Source organism: Mus musculus, chromosome 5 (assembly GCF_000001635.26).
Source record: "Mus musculus strain C57BL/6J chromosome 5, GRCm38.p6 C57BL/6J".
In the NCBI taxonomy this organism is placed as follows: Eukaryota; Metazoa; Chordata; class Mammalia; order Rodentia; family Muridae; genus Mus; species Mus musculus.
In genome coordinates, this window is record NC_000071.6 from 100,788,569 (window position 1) to 100,810,618 (window position 22,050).

The 22,050-nt window shown below is 42.5% G+C and overlaps 3 protein-coding genes across 19 annotated transcripts in view; 1 reads left to right on the forward strand and 2 right to left on the reverse strand.

Moving 5' to 3' along the window:
• Positions 1-10,093, reverse strand: part of Helq (helicase, POLQ-like) — a 36,518-nt gene extending 26,425 nt beyond the window's left edge. For 5 of the 10 annotated variants that reach the window (XM_006534823.3, XM_017320728.1, XM_017320727.1 and 2 more), the window contains exons 1-6: positions 9,598-10,093; positions 7,786-8,494; positions 4,096-4,274; positions 3,209-3,409; positions 2,769-2,841; positions 1,571-1,668 (exon numbers count right to left, since the gene is read on the reverse strand). In XM_006534823.3, coding sequence (XP_006534886.1) covers positions 1,571-1,668; positions 2,769-2,841; positions 3,209-3,409; positions 4,096-4,274; positions 7,786-8,494; positions 9,598-9,993 — 1,656 coding nt within the window. In that variant the 5' untranslated portion in view covers positions 9,994-10,093. Of the gene's footprint in view, positions 1-1,557; positions 1,669-2,768; positions 2,842-3,208; positions 3,410-4,095; positions 4,275-7,597; positions 8,495-9,597 lie in introns of those variants that run through there. The other 5 variants (XR_001784644.2, NM_001081107.1, XM_006534827.4 and 2 more) reach the window with 5 other exon arrangements.
• A 97-nt stretch (positions 10,094-10,190) lies between these two features.
• On the forward strand, positions 10,191-15,899 carry Mrps18c (mitochondrial ribosomal protein S18C). The gene is made up of 6 exons (NM_026826.1): positions 10,191-10,292; positions 10,984-11,045; positions 13,340-13,423; positions 14,485-14,542; positions 15,402-15,461; positions 15,764-15,899. Exons 1-6 carry the CDS (start codon positions 10,202-10,204, stop codon positions 15,838-15,840), a joined length of 432 nt encoding a protein of 143 aa, NP_081102.1. The 5' UTR covers positions 10,191-10,201; the 3' UTR covers positions 15,841-15,899.
• Positions 15,900-16,233: 334 nt separating this feature from the next.
• The window catches only part of Abraxas1 (BRCA1 A complex subunit), a 41,063-nt gene continuing 35,246 nt past the window's right edge, over positions 16,234-22,050 (reverse strand). For 2 of the 8 annotated variants that reach the window (XM_006535217.4, XM_006535218.2), the window contains 4 exons: positions 21,188-21,307; positions 20,991-21,075; positions 18,211-18,322; positions 16,624-17,921 (listed from right to left, as the gene is read on the reverse strand). In XM_006535217.4, the coding sequence (XP_006535280.1) occupies positions 17,491-17,921; positions 18,211-18,322; positions 20,991-21,075; positions 21,188-21,307 (748 nt within the window). In that variant the 3' untranslated portion in view covers positions 16,624-17,490. Of the gene's footprint in view, positions 17,922-18,199; positions 18,323-20,985; positions 21,076-21,187; positions 21,308-22,050 lie in introns of all 8 variants that reach the window. The other 6 variants (XR_389290.4, XR_001784743.2, XR_001784744.2 and 3 more) reach the window with 6 other exon arrangements.

A 22,050-nucleotide genomic window follows, 5' to 3' on the forward strand; every position in this document is an offset into this window, starting at 1 on the left:
TTGTACAAGTGTAAATTTCAAGATAATACTTAGTGACCCTGGAGATTACTATTTAAGAACCCAGACACAGAACACCCACACTGGTACTTCAGACAGACAGTAGGAGTACATTACACACCACCTTCAAGTAACTATGAGCTACACTTTTACTTTAGTCAAGCATTTTAGGAATGCTGTTGTTAAATTTAAATTTAAATCCGAGTAAGTGAAGTACAGTGTTGAACCTATAATCCCAGCACTTGGGAGGTGGAGGCAGGAGGATTAGGAGTTCATGACCATCCTTGGCTAGGTAGTTAGTTCCAGAACAGTCTGGGATAGGAGACCTTGTTTCAAAACCAAGGGATGGAGAAGTCCGCGTCAAACCGTAGCTTGTTTTTAAAAGAACTGTAACTACTGAAGCATAGGCACTTGAAAAGATTTTAGAAGCTTTTTCCTTGACAGAGTCTTGCTAGACAGCCCAGGCTAGCCCTGAGCTCAGTATGTAGCTCTGGATGGCCTAAAACTCAAGCTCCCCTATCTTAGTCTCCTGAATGCCGAGATTGCATGCTTACACCATCAAGCTTGGCTAAGGTCATTTCTTTAAATAATAATAAAAAAAAGTTCTTTTAAAGAATCGGTACACAAATATTAAATCCCCATCATTTCCACCCTATCTCTACCTCTGTCCTTTTTCAAATTCACGACCTCTTTTTAAAAAAATTATCGTTGGACACACACACATACCCTCCCTACTGAGTCCACTCAGAATTGTTTGCATGCATAAGTGTTTAGGTCTGAACACTTGGGGCTGGATAGCCTACCAGGGTGTTCTTCCCTGAGAAGTCTGATTTTCTGCCCCTTAATTTATTTAATTTATATGTATGGGTGTTTTGCCTGCATTTTGCCTGTGCACCACATGTGTGCAGTGTCTGGGAGCCAGAAGGTGCTGAGTTCCATGGAACTGGAGTGTATAAAGAACTTTGAGAGCCACCACATGGATGCTGAAAATTGACCCCAGGACCTCTAGAAGAGCAGTCAGTGCCGTGACCACTGAGCTGTCTCTCCAGATTGATTCCCTTTTAGTAAAACAGACTGGCGGTGGCTCTACACCTAGGAGTGGGGCTTTGTGAGACTAAAACTATGGAACGTGTAATTAATTTTCATATCACCCTTGCATGGGAGCCATGCTAACTGTCTGTGCTGCTCCGATGTTAGTGTAATGTGTTCCTGAAGTGGTAACTAAGGTAATTTTTTTGACAGCAGGTCTGAACATATCTCTTGAAATCTTGCCCAATTAAAAACTTGATTTCAGATACTAAGAAGTGAAACATAAAACAAGCCCTGGGAGAGCCCATTCAGTAAATGTTCACTGGGGCCGTCTCTCCATCACTGTTCCGGGTGTAGCACATGAGTGACTAAGCCCGGTCTCCAGCCTCAGTTGACATCCTCCGTACGTAAACTGCTATCATACAGGTAGGTCGAGTGAGCCACGCGCCTTTCCCACTCAGCAGTCTTACAGTACTCCATGCTCGCCGCTCCCTTCTAAGATGACTACATAATAAGCAATACAGCGCAAACCTTGGGTACATACTGGTCTGAACTGACTGGTGTAGTACTCGGCTTTAAGGAACGCCTGCAGGTCTTCTACGTTGTTCAATGTTGCACTCATGCCGATAATCTGAGTTGTTTCTAGAACAAACCAAAATATTAGGGAAACATCTCATTTATGTCTGAAAGAAACATTAGCAGCACTTCACTGCTACCCTGTCTGAGGGGTCTGGAGTCAGGGAACAGGAAGATGAGGATTATCTGAAATATTTAGACCAGAAATGTTTCACATTTGGGACTTTTATCAGATTGGAATATTTGTATGTACATAAAGAAGATCTTGAAGTGACCAAAGTCTGACCACATAATTATTTGTTTCCTATAGACCTATATTCAGCTGTGCTCTCACTGTACCCCATCAAATGACAATAATGCCTTCCGAGTGCTGGGATTAAAGGTGTGTGCCACCACGCCCGGCCGTAAAATAGTTTCTTTTTTTTTTTTTTTTTAAATTCATTTATTTATTATATGTAAGTACACTATATCTGTCTTCAGACACTCCAGAAGAGGGAGCTAGATCTCATTATGGCTCCATGTGGTTGCTGGGATTTGAACTCTGAACCTTCGGAAGAGCAGTTGGGTGCTCTTACCCACTGAGCCATCTCACCAGCCCTGTAAAATAGTTTCTTAAAGTGACCACTCAAGTACATTTTGCCAGGCGGAGTGGTGTAAGCCCTTAATGTCAGGACTCAGAAGGCAGAGGCAGCTCTCTGTGCCGTGGAGGCCACACTGTCTATGAGCAAGTTTCAAGTCAGCTAGAGCTATATATAAGACCCTGTCTTTAAAAAAAAAATTCAAAAAAGCTATTGTTCCATTGGGGAGATAGTGATGAATCCAAAGACAAAGGTAGCACTAGACTGGACCCAGTGCCGCGTGGAACCATGGAGAAGCAGCATGCGTTCTCATGTAACCCTCCCAACTGTCTCACCAGGCCAGCACTGTCATGGTCCCTATCTCACAGGGATATGGAGGCTGATGGTGTGACTAAGCGTGCAATGGCAGCTGTCTGGGAACAGGCCCACTGCAAGCACCTTTGTAATCCTCACCCATCCACATTCTTTCAACAATAACATGAGCTTACAGGCTGAGGCAGGAACCTTAAATATCTTGTTCAAAGCAATATAATCTAGTGATAGAATTATGTCGTTTACACACAGATCTGACTACAGGTCAATACTCACTGCTGGTGTAGAGGACTTTTGCCAGGGTCATCTCCAGTATGGCGCCACGGCTCCCTTCACCAATCATGTGCAACTGTGATTTAAAGGTGGGGGTGGGGAGTAAAAGAGATTTCATTTCCTGTCCATACAAAACAGCTGTTTTGTGCACAAAACAGAATGAACATGTACTGGGTATTAGAACTCTAGTACATATGTACTATTTCACTAATGCTTTAGGTTAGTAAAAATTGGGGTAGCATCCTGATACATCAGGGATTCAATGAGTACCATTATAAAATATCTCCACAGACACACATATTCACATTTCAAGAAACCTGACTTAAGATTGCCCACCGCGGAATGTCTCCCCTTGTGCTCTCTGCACGTTAAGTTAGTTTCTAAGAGGATCCAATCCATAGCTGGGGAGAAGAGCTGGTATCAGAAATATGCTGTTAACCAACCTCATCGACGACAACCAGACCCAGAGTGCTGAGCCTGCTGGTTTCGATCAAGGCATTCACCAGGCTATGCGCTTTCTCGATAGTGGCGATATACAGTGATTTCTTCTCCCTCCTTTTAATTGGAGGAAATCTTCCTTTGCTTCCAGCATATTCTTCAACAAAGAAACCAAGTTCTATACCAAAACTCGATAAACTGGAAATCTAGAATGTTAAATAAACAAAACCACAAATAAGAGGTTGAGTTAAAAGTCAGGGATTCCCTTAATCTAAAATTGTCCCCCTCTGTGGGTCCAATCTAGGAACGCCTAGCTAGGAAGTGCTGGTTTTTAATAAGGCCATGATCTTTACCAAATAAGTACATGTAACTCTTTAATTATTCTACGTGGATGGGTGTTCTGTCTGCACACATTGTGTGCATGCAGTGCCAGAAGCCAAAGAAAGAGGGTGATGGATTCCCTCCGGACTAGAGTTACAGATGGTTTCGAGCCACCAGCTGGCTGCTCAGAGTCAAGCCTGAGACTTCCGGAAGAGCAGCCAAGGCCCTTAACCCCTGCTCCAACCCTGGTATGTGTCAGCTTTTAAACCATAATATGAAAACAGATTTTACTCGTTGCCTTTTATATAAAAGCCACATGGGATTGACTCATTTATCCTGATGAGGTAGTGAGCTGGTTTCTGGTTGAAAAAGCAGGCTAAATATTAACGGAACATTTAAGAGACCGCTCAAAGCAACTTAGGAAAAACTATATGCAGTTACTACTTGGAAACAGTCAAGCACTTGTACATACTGAAAAAATATCGTGACTCAGCTCAAAGTTAATACATGTGTGCTAGTCTTTAGATGTGAAAGCGTCGTATTAGAAAGTTACAGCTATTTAACCACACACCTTCTCTTGGACAATGGCCACATACGGAAGGATCATTAAGACATCTTTCTGTCGGCAGAGCAGCTCTTGCAGCATTAAGATCTCAGCCACAAGGGTTTTCCCGCCACTCGTTGGCAAGGAATATATTAAATTTTTTCTTTCTTGCACAGATCTTAGCGTTAAGCAAGTATGTTGCCAGTCTGTAGAATTCAAAGAAAAATGCGAGAGATTATTTTCCCGTCTATGCTCTCAGGACTTTTTTCTGGGAGGAAATCCAGTATCTCGACATGGCAATCTTCTCATGAGGAGAGATGTGATTCCTACAAATGGTCAATGCCCAAAGCCCAGAATGTGCACAGCCAGCAAGTCTGAGCTCAGACCTTGTCAACAGGTGGGCAGCTGGCTCACCCTTACAGTAGTTGCAGATGTCAGATTCCATCAAGGCAGATAAACAAACAAACAAACAAACAAACAAATAAATAAACAAACAAATAAAGGCAGATAAATCTTTTTTTGTTTGTTTGTTTAAAAGAGGGGTCCGGTGGCTCACGCCTGTGATCCTAGCACCTGAGTAGTGGAGACAGAGAGATCAAAGTTCAAGTTCACCCCCAACTACCTAGCTAGACTGGGTTCCATGAGGCCCTGGATCAAAATAATAATGGAAGTAATACAAAGTACACATGAATGCTAGTGAATGCTAGTATGTTTCCGCGTTGGTTGTTTAGCTTGCAGGTATGCAGACATATACATACATATATGCCATCCACCACTTGTATGTGCCTTGGTGCTCTGAGACTTGGACCCAGGACCCTGGAAGATCAGTGAGTGTTCTTTACTGTTGAACCATCTCTCTAGCCCAAGTGGTAGCATCTTATCATTAGAGAAACAAAGTAATCGATACATAAAAACAAGTAACCTACCAATAGGAAGGGGAAAAAAAAAATCCGCACACAGAAAACCCAGACCCAACTACAGAGGGAAGAAACCACTGTACGGTTTGTGAGAACATTGGCTGCCAGGTTCTTTTTGGAACATCGAGTTTCTTCTAGGATTCTCCATCGACACATAGAGGAGGGTGCACACAGTATGTGGGGGACATTTGTGACATCATTGTCTAATGAGTACAAGTTAACAAAGCTACTGCAGCTTTGTTAGTCACAGCTTATAAATGGGAATCTAAGGGGGTGAGAGGGTTCAGTGCACAGGGTCATTTGTGGCCAAGCCTTGATCCTAAGGACCCGCCCAGTAAACAGAGAGAACGAAATCCCACAAGTTGTCCTGACTCACATGTGTGCCCCACACATACAAGTATACAAAAATAAACAAATGGAGAAAAAAAAGTAAAAAACTGAGTCTAAATTTGAGCAATTTACACATACTATAGTTTAAGAAAACTCACCCCAAACTTAATTTAAAGGGCTTGGATATATTGTTTTTAAAAAGAGAGGCTAGAGTGTGTACAGACTTTTAATCCTGGTAAAAGGGAGTCAGAGGCAGGTAGACTGCTGTGAATTCCAGGCCAGCCAGGGCTACAGTGAGATCCTCCACAAAACAAGGCATTGGAATAGTTATGCCTGAGTAACAGTGAGAGTGAGATCTGACGCCCTCTTCTGGTGTGTCTGAAGACAGCTCCAGTGTACTCACATAAATTAAAAAAAAAAAAAAAAAATTAAACAGAGTTAGCTCAGTAGTAAAGTGTGTACGTGATGTGCAAGGCCTTACATTTGATCTCCAGACTATAAATAAACCAAAATATTTAAAATGTAAATATTTTCCGATTGGTATCAGCCACCAGTTATGAAACTGCAGGTGTTTGTACCGAAACTCAGCTACACAGGCGTGTGCACACGTGCACTTACCCTCACATATGCAAAGCTGTTTGCTGAAGCTTTCACTTAAGACACTGAATATAACTAACAGTTGTTATAATTATTGTGCACTTGGCAAAGAATCTAACTACACTGTTCCCCGCACCCGTTAGATAGATAAGGCACTGTGTAAGCAACAAGGCCAGGGTTAAAGAGGCTGACAAAACCTGGCAGTTGAGTTCTCTCCAAAACACAATATACTAAGCACAGTGCTAGCTACTTAAACGTTGCGTTCCATTCCTGTCCTAACCGAGCACTGTTACATGCCTGTAATCTCAGTATTTGGGACATAGATGTAGAAAGAGCATTGGTTTGGGACAAGCCTGTGCTATGAGATCCTGTTTCAAAACAGGAAGGCTAGGTATGTAGTTCAGCGGCAGAGTACCTTTCATGTCATGGGTTCAACGTCAGATACCACAAACTACCTATAGACTCCAAAAGCCAAACAAAATAGGAGAGGCCTAAAATCCTACCCTCAAGGAATCCCTCTGGCAGCAGACTGAGACTCAACAAAGCAGCCAGTGGAAGGGCAGAGGGAAGAAAGTTAGCCTGTACTTAGAGTAACAAAAGGTTCTTTGAGTATTATTGAGACAGGGTCTCATGTAGCCCAGGCTGGCCTTGAACTTGCTATGTAGCTGAGAATGACCTTGAAGTCCTGATCGTCTGACCTCCACCTCCTGAGGGCAAGGACTGTGGGGCTGCACACTACCCAGCACAAGACTGTTTGCTCACAAGCCATGTGCCTCACAATTTAGAATTTCTTGGATTTTGTGTTTATGCGGACAGTACATGTCTAGTCCCAGAGGTCTGAAGAGGGACTCAGATTCCCCTGGAGCTGGAGTTACAGATGCCGTAAGCCACCGTGTGGGTGCTGGGAACCAGATAGTCCTAAGTCCTTAGTTGCTGAGACATCTAGAATGTCTAGATTCTTACTGGCTGAAGGTAGTCTTTTGTTTCCTATCTTTCTACTTCAACCTGACTGTCTCCTGACAATCCACGTCTTCAAATACTTCAAAAGTTCTCCCAAGGAAGCTTCCAGTGACGGCTGATGGACTGATCTCCTAGTATGGCAGCTGCTGTGCCCTTGTTTACCATGGTCTATCTGAAATATATGCAAGGACACGGGGCTTTTGAAAAACATCACATAATTATTATTACTGCTGTCTTCTTAAAAAAATTATTTTTGTCTTATGTGCACTGGTGTTCTTCTTGCTTGTATGTGTGAGAGATGGTGTCAGATCTCCTGGAACTGGAGTCACAGGCAGTTGTGAGCTGCCGTGTAGGTTCTGGGAACTGAACCCTGGTCCTTTGGAAGAGCAGCCAGTGCTCGTAACGACTAAGCCAACTCTCCAGCCCCTACTGTAGTCTTTTCTGCACTTACATCTTAGCTGTCTTTAAATGCATTTTAATTTTAACTGCTATTACCAACTTCTTTCACTTAAGATTCTGAGCATTCAAAGGAATTGCCACAACTCTAAATGCCAAAGAAACAATAAAAACGAATCAGAGGAAGGTCAGAAGCAGAGTGTGAAGGGGTTGAAAACGGTAGGACACGTAGCTGCTCTGGACGCATGTCAGTGCTCAAGCTCCTTAGTCTTAGTCACTTACACAAGGGCACAGGAGTGAATGGACTGAAGACAAAGCCAGATACCTACCCTGAGAAGGACAATACACAAGGAAGGAAAGAAGTCCACGAGAGGGATGCAGGGTTAACGCAACTGATACTCTTGCTCATTCGAGATCAGAGACGGAACCAGGGAATCACCTGCTTCCACTGATTTGGTTTAATACTCTAATACTATTTGAACTATAAATTTGGTTTCCTTTTTATACAAAGCATTACCATATAGCTTTTTGATTCCTTTCAATTGAACGTAAAGATCTCTCACTTTGCTGGGTAGCGAATAAAAAGGACCAAGATCATCTGACGGTGACTCAATGGCTTTCTTGGCGACGCTGATCTCCTCAGACAGGAGCGCCTCTCTGAGGTGTTTACTCCTGGGAAATGCTGGGGTCTGGGCCCTGGCATTCCCAGCCATGGTACTTTTCAGATGGTCTTTCAGACTTTTTCTCCTGCTTGACTCTGAAGCAGCTCTGACGTTAGAGAAGTCATTATTTGGCTCGGGTTGCTCTGTGTGGCTGGAGACCAACTCTTCATGTGATGACTTCTGTGGGTCCCCATTTGTCTTCTTAGTGCACGGATCGCCCAAAGCTTCTGGTGAGTTCTGCGGATTTTCAAAGTATAAAATTTGAGAAGAAGGCACATCAAACGAAAGATCGCTTCCAGGTTCTGGTTCAGCAGGGACATCTAGGTGACTCTGCTTCTGGCCGTGCTCACTAGTTTCCGGGTCAGTGAGGTTGATTACAGTAGTAACTCTGAGGTTGTTTTTGAGGCCTGCTGAACAAAGGTCTTTGGTGCCAGAGTCTGCATCACGGTCCCCACATTCAGGCAGTTGCATATATCTCTGTTCCAGGTCATCAACGTGAGCTAAGAAGGAACTTTCTGTAAAGCTGTCATAGTCACCAAACATGTCCTCTTCGCTGTCATTTTCCTGTAAGGAAACAAAGATACATACATGAATTCCATCCTCATTTTAAAAAAACAAATGTCCCAGCAAAGGACTATCCCAATGATATCACTATATGCAAATTATCCTCTGAATACATATTATCATCACCAAACAAAAGAAACAAGTCCAGAGAGTTGCTCTGACTTGCCTAAACAGTACTGCTGGCTTATTATGGGATATCAGGATGCTAAGAAACATTTTTTTAAAAGTCAGAACAGGATCTCACCTTACTGAGGCTACACACTCCTGATCCTCCTGCCTGTTTCCTGAATGCCTCACCATGCCTGGTTTTAGGAGGTGTTGGGATCAAACCCAGGGTGTTGGGCATTCTAAGCAAACATTCTGTCAACTCAGATACATCCCCCAAGGGGTGATACTGGAATTCTAAATTATTTATTCTGGTGCTGCCATGTGAGCCCAGGGCCTGCCCCAGGCTCCGCTGCTGAACCTAACCGCCCAGTCTTTGGCATTTTAATTCTTAAACCTATGCTAAAGCACTTAAGAATGAAAGAACAGTAACTCTCTCCAAGATTCAATAGATGCTTCTGATAACTGTGGTAATTCCGGCCCAGGCACTAACGTAGAAGCTGGTCTGCTACAAAATCATGATTGTGCCATTAGACACTACAATGTTCCACTAGACACTACAATGAAATTCTGTTCTGAACTTGGAATTGAGACAGTCATGTGCACACTCATGTATGGTGGCTTACAGAACAGAGATGTAAACTGGGAGGTGATAATTATTTATTGAGTCACAACTTTAGTCTCTCAACTTCCCTGGACTCACTTACCGTTGTAAAAGTCTACATAATATGGCTAGTTTAATAACGTAACTAGCAATTAATGGGTCATCAATAAAAATGTTTTATCAGTAAAGTAGAGCCGAGCCATTTGGAAGGCTAGCTTTCTCTCTGTCAAGCCAGTTAATTGCCCCGTGAATACTTTTTATGACAGGGGATGGAAGGAGCATGTAGGTTTGACATCTACCTAGAAGTCGGGGGTTTAAGCAGTGTCTCCCAAGTGATGGAGATAAAAGGATAACAAAGGTGAGAGAGCGAGCTAAGGCTACTCATGATGTGCACCTGGGAAGAAGGCGGTTTCACCTCCCGCGCAGCCGTGCCCGGGGCGGGACACGCGGTTGCCACCGCAGCCCCTGGGATGACAGGACCGGGCGAGTCAACGGGGATGCGGGGACTCAGCAGGGCTGTACCTGGGCGTGCTCCGGGCTCCCGGTTTTCCGGCGGCGGCTCCCGGCTGCAGCTTCGTCCTCCGTGTCCTCGGCAGGCTGGAGCTCGGCCGGGGTCGGGGAGGCACGGAGGTTCTCCAGGTTGCCGCGGTTCCTTTTGCGGACAGACACCCGCCGGCGGATGCGGGGACAGCCGTCCTCCATGACAACGGCCCAGAGTCCCTGCGACAGCCGCCCTGGGTGCAGCCCGGAGCCGGTGGCGCCGTTCTGGAGACAGCAGGTGACCCAGCATCAGCTTTCCATCCCTCAGCAGCGCAGCCCCGGGTCACGTGACTTCCGGCCCGGGAAGCGCGGGAAGATAAAGGTGCAGTGCATTGAAACCCGGGCCGCGTTCGCGCCGGAACCTTTGCGTCGAATCCCGGGCAGACAGGGGAAGAGCACCAGAAAGGACCTGTCGGGGCGCTTAGGGAAATAGAAAGGAAGAGGAAGGGCGGAGAACCATGGCCGCTCTGGTTGCTCTGTGCAGTGGTATAGGGAGGAAGAATTTGACAACCGCGGCTGGCTGCTTCACGGATCGCGGAACTCAAGCAGGTAAAACGTCCGGCATAGCATTATAGCCGCTGATTGTCGGTGGGGTCCTCGCCGTTAGCAAAATGACTATTTCAATAGAACTAGGTTTGAGATAAGTGGGAGGCTCGAGTCATCGTAGACTAGTTTCCTAGAGCTGAAGAGGACTTTGAGGTGTAGTCAACCACTTTACCCCGTTACTTATTCACTTTACAAAAACCTATCGCCCCGACTCCTCAATAAGACTTTCTGGACACTTGTTGGCTGTGGTTCTCTTGCATCTGTTTCCATCCGCTGCTTGGACGAAGCCTCTCAGGAAACAGTTATGCTATCTAGGCTCCTGTCTCCAAGGTGTAGTCAACTCTTTTTTTGTTTGTTTGTTTTATGCTTCTTTGTCAATGTCTTGAATCTTTTTATTTCTCCTTTGGAATGACAGTACCATTCTGTTGTTTCTGTACATATTTGAATTTCAATCCGTAACTGTAGAAATGAGAAAGAATTTATAGGAGAGGAAGTATATATGTCCTTTATCCAAAGCCTTTGGAACCGCTCATTTTGAGTCCTATTATGTCCCAAATCTAACAGGTTGCTAACTAATCATTGAAAAGAATGTTTGATATTGTGCCCTTTGATTATCTAGCATCTTTAAAAACGTAAATCTTGGTTAGATATGCAGCGAATGAAAACAATTGTGTTGTCGCCATTTTCTCTTTAGTTTCTGTGATTTGGAGACGATGTTTTTCACAGTTTGAACAGGTAACCAGCAATGAGGACCTGGTAAGATTTCGTTTTCTTTTTTTAAAGAAGACATTATTTTATTATTTGTATGTATGTGGGGGAGGGGAGTTGTGGAAGCCAGAAGAGGGCATTGGATTCTCCTGGAGCTGGAACGAGGTGGTCGTGAGCCACTGGGTGTGGGTGCTGGGATTCAAACCCTGTACTTAGTAACATTAGGGAGTACTTTTAACCACTGACACCTATCCAGCCCCAGGTCCCCCTCCCCCCATATTACTAATTCATTTCCAAATTCAGCCTAATTTTTAATATTTGGAATTCAATTATAGGACAAAATAATGGTTATCTTTTATTGACTATAGTCACTTGTGTTTTGTAGAGAATTCCTAGATTCAGTCTGTAATGTATTCTTCTTCATAGATATTAAATATAAGGATACATGATTTGAGAATATCTAAATATAGCTTCGGTGGGTAGGATAATTGTAGGTAATAGAAACCTGACAGGCTACCTTGATAAAAGATCCAAATTCAAGTTTTACAGTAAGACATTCAACTAGTTGCTTCTTAACTATAGGTGTATTTTTATGGGTTTCAAGTGTGAACAGGGATGTGGGAGCCTAATCACAGCACACGAGAATTTAGCTGGAGCTGAGAAGGAATACAGCTTATATTCAAGGCAAGCTAGATATGGTGGTATACACGTACTGTGACAGCACTTAGGAAGCTCTGAGGCAAGAGGAGCTTGTGAGTTGGATACATCCTGGACTACAACAAAACCAATCACTGTTGTGTCTTTTGGCTAAAATCAAGTGTAAAAACCCAAAATCTTAAAAGATTATGTTAGATACCAAAGCAGTTGTCTAAACACATGCGACTCCACCTTAGTCATCTAATTCATGCATCATACTTTAAAATAAAGGAAATTTACATTTCCTTTTTTAGGTCATGTGACTAATGAAAATTCTGTTTCTTTCCCACAGAAAAATTCGGTCACCCAGTCATACTCCTTTATCACAATTAAGGAAAACTATAGATATCAAAGCCATTTCTAAATTAAGACCCTGTGCCAGAATGCGTTGGTACAACATGTAATTAAAGCATTTGGGAGGCCGGCGTAGAAGGATGGGGAGTTTGAGATCACCATGTGCTACATGGAGAGTTGTAGGACAGCGGAGCTACATAGTGAGACCCTATTTCAAGAAACACAAGAAAGAAACACACACATACTCATTCAAAAAAACAGAAAACAGGGACATAGAAAAGGGATTGTGGGGCTGGTGAGATGGCTCAGTGGGTAAGCGTACCCGACTGCTCTTCCAAAGGTCCGGAGTTCAAATCCCAGCAACCACATGGTGGCTCACAACCATTCGTAACGAGATCTGACGCCCTCTTCTGGAGTGTCTGAAGACAGCTACAGTGTACTTACATATAATAAATAAATAAATCTTTAAAAAAAAAAAAGGGATTGTGGTGAGAAAAGAGATGGAAAGGGCAGGGGGACAAAAGAGGTTAATGGAATATATATGTTGAGTTAGTTCAAGAGCAGAAAGGGGTATTATTGGGAATGAAGAAGGAAACCAGCAAGAGAGAGAGAGAGAGAGAAAGGCAGGGTGGTTGAGAGCAGTAGAGACTAAATAAGAACAAAGCATAATTACACACACACACACAGAGGCGCACACGTGCACATACACACATATGTACACATACACATAATCTCACACAATCCTGTTCGTATGCTCACCAAAACTTTAAATGTCACTATATTGGTGACTACTGTTCTCATAGTTAGAGGGAGGCACTGTGTCAGGAACAGTAAGGTGAGAAAATGCACAAGGGCCCACACAGACTCTCATAACACCCTAGAAGGTGATGGTAACAAACCTTTTTTATTGCACTAAACCATGAAACATTGTCTATTTATAAAGTGAAATGGTGAAAAACACCTGGCAGAAAATTTGTGTATGGATAAATGACTTAGCACATGTATACTTTTAATAAATTAATCTAAAAGAAAACGAATGATAAAATTATGTTTATACCAAGCAATTTTCTTGAAATAAAATTTAAATTAATTAACTTTAAATTGAACTAAGGTTCTTTGATTATATGCAATTGAAACGCAGCATTTGAGCAAGAACTCTTTTATCAACTGACTTATCTTGGAAGTCCTTTTCTGCTTCAAGGCAGAATATTTAATGTGGCAATCTCTCTTTAGCCAGATTTACACAAAATAAAGAACTTGTATTAAAAAAAAAAGTATAACTGTAGCTGTAGCTTTAACTTTTCTGATTAAGTCTTAACACAGTTCATCCTGAGACTGTCCTTTTATCCTAGCCAGTCCCAATGGAGAACCCCTACAAGGAGCCTCTTAAGAAGTGTGTCTTGTGTGAGAAACGTGTAGATTACAAGAATGTGCAGGTGAGCACTGGTGATGCTTGACTAGGAGTCTGCTCAGAGGACTGTCATGCCAGCAGGTTTTATGTAGGATGGATTCAGCAATTTCAAGGTGTCAAATCTTGTTCTACCTTCCTATGTTAGCTCGTCAGTGTGAGGCCCTACTCCCCTTAGCTCACTAGTATTTGGGTTAGCATTTCTCCTTTTGCTCTGTTTCTGCCCAGAAACTCACTGCACATGACAGACGTGTGTGTTTTGGGAAAAGCTCCTCTTGGGAACTTGACCTTTTCAGCTCACTACCATATACCATTCCTTTAAGTACTATTTCTCCGGAAGCTTTCAGCAAATTAGAAACAGCAAGTTTAGCTGGGCAATGGCAGTGCACTCCTTTAATCCCAGCACTAGAGAAGCAGAAGGAGGCAGATCTTTAAGTTCGAGGCCAGCCTGGTCTACATAGTGAGTTCCAGGACAGCCAGGATTACACAGAGAAACCTCATCTCAAACAAAACAAACAAAGTAATAAATATAGGGAAAGTGAATGATATAATATTACAGTTAAGTGTTTTCACAGTAGTGTAAGATGACAGCCACTTTTGAAGGAGAAAATGCAACAAATTATAAAAACTACAGTGTAGCAATAATTGTGGGTAGAGCCATAGTACCTAAGTAGAGCCTAGTCCCTAGAAAGTGTTATTAAAGGGTTCTATAAAAGTAAGTTAGAGTAAATGCCCTAATCTGTGTCTGGTAGCCTGCCGTGACAGGGGAAATGTCCCACTAACTGGCTGGAATCTGCAGTATTTTAGATGCCTGTCTTTTAGGGAGTCAGTAGCCACAGCACAGAACAGACAGGCTGGTTCTCATGACACTTAATCATGTGGAGTTTTTGATACACTAGATGTTAACTTTTTAAAAGATGGCTTGTTGCTACAAAGTATTTTATTTTACGTTATTAACTTTGTCTGAAACATACTAAATGTTTACATAACTTGAAGGTAGTTTATTCAAAAAATGTACATTTATTCATTTAGAGTTGAATAACAGATATACTAATATTATTTTTCCCCTCTAAATATAATCCCAAACAGCTTTTGTCCCAGTTTATTTCTCCATTTACCGGATGCATTTATGGAAGGCACATAACAGGTACTTTTTTTTAATCATAGAAATTTAATTGTAAGCTGATTTGGTGGTGCACACTAATCCCATCACTCTGGAAACAGAGCCAGGTATTTCTCTCTGAGTCCAAGGCCAGCCTGGTCTACAGATTGAGTCAAGAACAGCCAGGGCTACAAAGAGAAACCCTGTCTCAAAAATGAGAAGCAAAAAAAAAAAAAAAAAAAAAAAAAAAAAAAAAAAAGAAAAGAAAGAAAAGAAAAGAGAAGAAAAGAAAGAAAGAAATTTAAGTACAGATAAGAATCACATTGATTGCTTGTTATTTCGGGAGACTGGCAAGTCTTCAAATCATGCCAAGTGACTATTAAACCCGCTGCCACAGGGCCTGGTATGAGGTCCTTAGGGAGAGCTGCAAGGGGCCATTGCCTTTAGTCCAGGAACTACACGGCGACAGCATATAGAAATCCTGGCATAAGGAAAACTGTCTTGGGTCTAGCCCAGTGGCCCAGAGGTAAAATGTCTATGTTCTTCCTGAGGATTAGAGCACCCTCACTTCCCAGCACATCTGGCTTCTGCAAGCATCTGCACTCAACTGAAAATAATAAAGCTAAATCCATTTTTAAATTACCATTCCTAGACTAAAACTTAGTGCCAGCAACTGATAGCTATATCCACACTGTCGTTTGGCTTTTTGTTTTGTTTTTTGCCACATGGTTGTTCACTACAGTTGCAATAACAGAGTCCAGTGTGTGAGAGACCAAAGGACCCATAAAAGATTTACTTTTCTGGCTCGTCATAGAAAAAACCTGGCATCTTCAACTTAGAAAACTGTTTTAAATGTAGTAATAACATTCTCTGACGTGTAAAAGCACCTCATTTATTTTCACAGGTCTTTGTGGAAAGAAACAGAGGGAAATAACTAAAGCCATTAAGAGAGCTCAGAAAATGGGTAAGCACTCCTGCACAGCTGAGTTGAACTAATTTAAGATTTTGCTCATTGTCTTTGTCAAGAACTTTAATTATCGTGTCTCTAGCTGCATATGAATCAAAAAATGGCCTAGTCGGCCATCAGTGGAAAGAGAGGCCCATTGGTCATGCAAAATTTATATGCCTCAGTACAGGGGAACGCCAGGGCCAAGAAGTGGGAGTGGGTGGGTGGGGGAGCGTGTGGGGGACTTTTGGGATAGCATTGGAAATGTAAATGAAATACCCCCCCCTCCCAAAAAAAGAACTTTAATTATCTCTTTACAGGGTTTATGCCAGTTACATACAAGGATCCTGCATATCTCAAAGACCCTAGAGTTTGTAACATCAGATACCGAGAATAAATTTTGTATTTGTGAAGTTCCTGCCAATAAACCTCTAAGTGGTTGTCAGCAGACTCCAACTAATTTGAGTGGAAATGTCTTTCAGTGGATTAGGAACAATCGGTCTTCTCCCCACCAGTGAGTGTTCTCTGGACACCGTGCTTCTGATGGTAATGTGATATTGTACATTTCGGTAATAGTGGTTCCTTGTGGTTGTCACAACTTACTTGTATAGTATAGATTATGGGAGAAGAGGGCTTCTATTAGAATTCCAACCCAGCCCAGATTCTGTCCTTACAGCAGGATGGTTTAGGGGGATGGTTCTAGAAAGGCAGAGTGTTTGTTTGAATCCTGTGTGAATGGCTGTGGCATTGAATTTGCTTGGAAGCATTTTGGTGGGTTTTTTTTTTTTGTGTACGTGTGCACAGGAGTTTATGAAGGCCAGAGATTGATATCAGGTGTCTTCCGTAATGTGTCTCTACCGATTATAAAGTTCACTTAGGCTAGACCAGATGATTAACAAGTCCCGGGCAGCCTCCTACCTCTGCATTGACAGTGCTGGGCTCCATGTGAGCACCACTAAGCCCAGGTTTAAACAGAACAAAACTCTGTGTGCTTTATGCACATGTATGTATGTGTGAGTGTGCACATGTGTGCATGCTCTGGAGGGCACGAGAGGACACTGGATCCCCAGAGCTGGAGTTACAGTCCTCAGGAAGGGCCTCAAGCACTGCTGGGTTCTCTCTTCAGTAAGAATCTTAAAAACTTAAATCTTAAAATCTATAAAAATAAGATATTACAAACTTTACATTTTTCACTACATTTATTTATGGGGGTTTCATGTATATGCCATGGTCAATATATGAAGTCAGGAAAGGTTGTGAGAGTTGGTTCTTTCCTTCACTGTGGGAGTTTCAAAAATCCAACTCAGGTCATCAGTCTTGATAGGAGATACCCGTGCCAGCTGAACCAAGTCTGAGGCCCGCCTGGGCTTACGAACATCTGTGCTTCTTTCCAGGTTGTGAAAAAAGGCTAGTTTCTCTTTTCCCAACTTGAAGAATATTCTAGTTGAAAAGAATGTATCTATTTAAGTCTTTCCCTCGACAATTTGGGGGTGGGAGGAGCGGAAAGGTTTGTGGCTTTGAAATAAAATCATCTTATTGGCACACACCTTTAATCTCAGCACAGGAGGCAGAGGGAGGTGGATATTTGTGAGATTTAGAACACCCAGAGCTACACAGAGAGACCCTATCCCAATGCACCCCTCAACCCACAAAACAAACAAACAAACAAACAAACAAACAAACAAACAAACAAACAAACAAAACCAAAACCAAACACCTTTGGACTGGAGCTCAGTGGTAGAGAAGTTGCCTACCATTCACAGTTCCCAAACCACAAGCTTATATATGTATTTATAGCTATGCATCTACATATGTACACATTTACAAAGCATTTACAATGTGAGATATAAGTAAGAATTAAGATACTGTATAAAATATTAACTTACCTATATATTATAAGCAGTTGAACAGTAAAAATATCCATGTATTACAAACAGGTGAATAGAGTAAAAACAAACTTTTCTGTGTATTAATCCAGAAGGCAAAGAGTAAAAATAAAACAAGTGCCCGAAACCTCAGTCTAGTAAGAAATGTCGTCTAAAAAAAATTAAAATGTGGGAGAGCGAGGATAGTCAGCATCATCTTCTGGGCTCCCCATCTCTATGTCTATATCTAGGCTGCTTGAGGAAGCCTTGTCTTGGTGCCTGCTGCGGGACGCTGCCACAGAAGGTCTGCTTTCTGTCTCCAGCAGCCGTGGTCTCTTCACAGACCCCTGGTCGTGTGTGTCTAGAGCCTTCCGTTTACGTAGCTGGGCTGTGGGCACTGGACTAGCTTCAGGGCTGTACACATACTCTACCATTAAGGTCAGCTGATCCACTACATCAACATGGTGGTTAACGTTACACCCACTGGGAGAAATGTGTCTATTTTTCAAAGAAATAACGCAAGAATGAAGAACTTCAGACTCTGGAAAAAATGTTCGCAAAGCTTGACAAAGAAGGATGTTCTCCTGTGGGTTTCTCTGGACATTCTTCTCTCCTAGAGACAATAAAAAAGAGCTTAACACATGTTTGCTTCACAGTCCTTTATAATTAGCTGTTCAGTCAAGTAAACACAATTGCAACAGACAGATTATTAGAATAAGAATGACGTAACACCAAATCTCTATTTATGTGCCATACTACTGTATGAGAAAGTCAGTCTTTCATTTTTTTGTTTTTGTTTTTTTAATCAAACACAGAGCACAGTGTAGTGACCACTCACAATCCCAGTCCATCAGGACAGCAGCCCGAGCACAGTGAGGAGTCTGAGCTCACCTGCTGCTTACCTGCTCCTGTAGCCCGTGCTTGCTGGGTTCTTCTAACTTCTTTTAATTGGTTTACATCCATCAATAGTTTCTCTACTTCTCGTTCACTTTGTTCAACTTTTTGGCATATACTCTACAAAAACAATAAGGGCACAAATAAAAAAGTTCCAAGTTTTGTACTAATAGGAATCTAGGCCCACAATAAAAAATTCTCAGTGGTACAGAATGCAAAGTAACATTAATCTTTCATTTAAACCTTATTTTCATTTGGATTTAATTTTGGAGGACCTTAATAACAAGTTTACGTTGCTTTGTAGGCAATGACATGCTTTTTGGATGTGTTAACTTTACATTTATTTTTGGACTTATATACCAGATATTTTGTTGATTATAGAAATAAGGTAAAATTCATTTTGAAATAAATATATACATTGGGCTGAGGACAGAGCTCAGTGACACAGCACTATCACTAGCATGTGTGCGGCCTGGGTTCAAGTCCCAACATGTACACCCCAAAACAACACTGAGATTTAGGATGTAGAGGCAGGATTAGCAGCTAAAGGTTATCCTTATCCACAGGGGAGATCAAGGCCAACCGGAGCTACAGGAGAGGTTCATATCACACAGAACCAAAACAAAACCAAAACCTACAGTAAGTAAGACAAAAGGTGACAGTGTTTTAAGAAATCATGGAAGACTATAATCCCTATAGGAAAAGCTCCATCTGAAAAGGAAACCGACGCTGTGGGTCTCAATTTTAAAAGACTACCTAATAAAGGTTATACAGGAGAATGAGGTCTAAACCAAACATCATTAATTTCAATTATAGGTCAGAAGTTAAGTATACCAGTTGCAGTGTATACTTTCTAGGCATTTGTCCAGAACTATTCAGATAATCAAGCCATAGAATCGGTGTCCACGTCCACTGGAAAGCATCCGAGGCTTAAGACGCTTGCTTGGAAACGAAGTGACTGTGGGGGCTCAGAGCAATCCCTTTCTTGGGCATCCTCAGCGTTATTTTCAGTTTCTGTATAATTTATTCATTAAGTAAAATGCTCTGTGGGGCTAGAGATGGCGCAGCAGTTAACAGGACCTGAGTTAGGTTTCCAGCACTCACAGGGCAGCTCGCAACTGTGCTTCTAGATCCATGGGAACAAGTGCCTCTTCTGGCCTCAGACGGCACTGGACACACATTGCACACAAAGACACGAGGGCAAAAACACATACACATCAAAATAAATAAATCTTTAAAAAATAGTATGTAATGTTAGTAGGATACAGAAATGTAGTAACCATTTTTTTCTTCCTAACAAGTATGGTTGCCACGAAAACAGACTTTTTAGATATCCAATTGAGATACTGACGTTGTTCCCAGTTTGGATTCAGCATTTTTCAACTTACTAGGGAAAACCTTGTGCGTCCCAGGCTGGCCTCCAACTTCCCATGCAGCCAGGATGACCTTGAACTTCAGGTCTTCCTGCCTCCACCTTCCCAGTGCTGCAAACCCAGGTGTACACCACCACTACGCTGATCTGGGATCAGAGCCCTGTGAGTGCTAGGCAAGTACTGCATCAACTGGTTACGTCCCCAGCCCCAAGCACGGTGCAGCTCCCCAGGGGCCGCTCCTAGCAGTGACTGAGCACAAGGAGGACATTAGGACATGCCTGTGGAACAACTTTGGGGCACTCTGTTCAATTAAGGATTTAACTTTTTTCCTTCCCTTAAGAAAGCATCTTAAGGGCTGGTGAGATGGCTCGGTGGTCAAGAGCACTGGCTGCTCTTCCAGAGGTCTGGAGTTCAATTCCCTGCAACCACAAGGTGGCTTATGACTATCTATAAAATGTCCTCTTCTGCCACACAGGTGTACATGCAGAGCACTCATACACAAATCAGAAAGAAAGAAAGAAAGAAAGAAGGGAGGGAGGGAGGGAGGGAGGGAGGGAGGGAGGGAGGGAAAGGGTCTTAGTCGGGCAAAGTGGTTTGTTTCTGTAATCCCTGTGCTTAGGTGAGAGCAGGATTACGAATCAAGGTTATGCTCAGGTAAGCTTACAGCACAACTCTCCATCTCTCAGGTCTGATTCTTACAGTCCTTAATCCCATCCCCTTATTTTACACTGGCCCAATAGCTGTCCTGCAGTTAGGGTTCGTGTTCTCTACAGTGAGCTACACTGAAATAGTAAGACAGATGATAATGCTGTAGTGATGGCTGTTTCTAAACATCTGCTTCCCTTTCTTCTTAGAAAAAGACAGAGGCTGGGCCAGGTGGCAAATGCCTTTAATCCCAGCATTTGGGGGGCAGGGCAGGAGAATCTCTATGATTCCAAGGTCAGCCCAGCCTACACAGCAAGTTCCGGGCCGGCCAGAGATCCAGTGAGACCATTTTTCAAAAAAAAAAAAAAAAAAAAAAAAAGAGAAAATATAGCCATGGATACTGAGAACAAAATTAAACTTGTACAGCCTTCTACCAGAGGTTGTGGTCTCTTTTATGGCAGTTAAAGGAGTACAATATATACCCTCAAATGTCAGCTTTTCTTTGTTTGAGTGTCTATTTATTTTGTGTGCATTGTTGTTTTACCTTCTTTCTGTGAAAGGGCGTCAGATCCCCTGGAACTGGAATTACAGATGGTTGTGAACTGCCATGTGGGTGCTGGAAATTAAATCTGGGTCCTCTGGAAGAGGAACCAGTGTTCTTTACTGCTGAGCCATTTCTCCAGCCCACAAATGTCAATGTGTCTATGAAGCAGCTCACAGCAGTCTATTGATGTGAGCTCTGAAGGGTCCCTGTGCTCCTCTTACCTCACCTTTAACTCTTCTTGTACAGCAGCATACATTTCATTTATCTTATGGACTTCCTTTAATGATCCATCTTCATTAAAGAACTGAGAACTGTAAGAAAATGATTTTCTTTAAGCAGGCAAGTCTAAAAGGAAACACGGAGGTGAAAATATTCGTTATGTGAGGACTTGTTTAACCTTTATCATCTGTGAGTCAGTCTTACCTGTGTGTCCTCACAGCTCTACTAAAGACAGTGGACGTACAGGAAGCAGGTTCTGTTTTATAACCCAGTTGATCAGACATTCCCAGATTGGTAACCACCAATGGTACCCTATGAAAAAGCCTGAAACAAACAAACAAACAAACAAACATTTAAAATAGAATTTAAAATAAAAGGACAACATCTGCCATCAGAGCAGGTCACTTTTCTAACAGCATTAAAATACTCCCCCACCTCATTATTTAGCAAGAATCATCCCAGATGAGCCAAATTAAAGCAGCTAGCTCTTCAGTTTTTAATTTTTGTTGCTTTATGTATACAGATGTTTTGCCTGCATATGTATGTCTGTCCATCACCAGTGCCCTCAAAGGCTAAAAGGAGTGTCACATGTCCCTGAAACTGGAGTTACAGATGGTTGTGAGCTGTCAGATGGTTGCTGGGAATTGAACTGGGGCCCTCTGAAGAGCAGCCGATGTTCTTAACTGCTGGCTGACTCATCTCTAGCCCTGAAGCAACTAGCTTTTAAAAGATGTCACCCAGGAGGCAGAGGCAGGCAAAGTTTGAGGCTAACTTGTTCTACAGAGAAAACTCCAGTGCAGCCAGAGCTGCACAGAGAAACCCTGTCTCGGAAAGCAAAGTCATGATGTCTATAGCATAAAAGAGTTGTGTTAAGATAGTTTAAGGCTATTTCTCCTGTCATATATATGGAAATCAAGGAAGTAAGGCTACCCCAGAGGCTCAGGAGAACTGAGCTGAAAGGCCATGACAAGCAACACAGGTGAGACCTTGAGCTTTGCGGCCCCTTTATTATCCTGTTTGTCTGTTTACAATGTTTTAGTGTCAGAGGACAGTGTCACAAGTTGGTT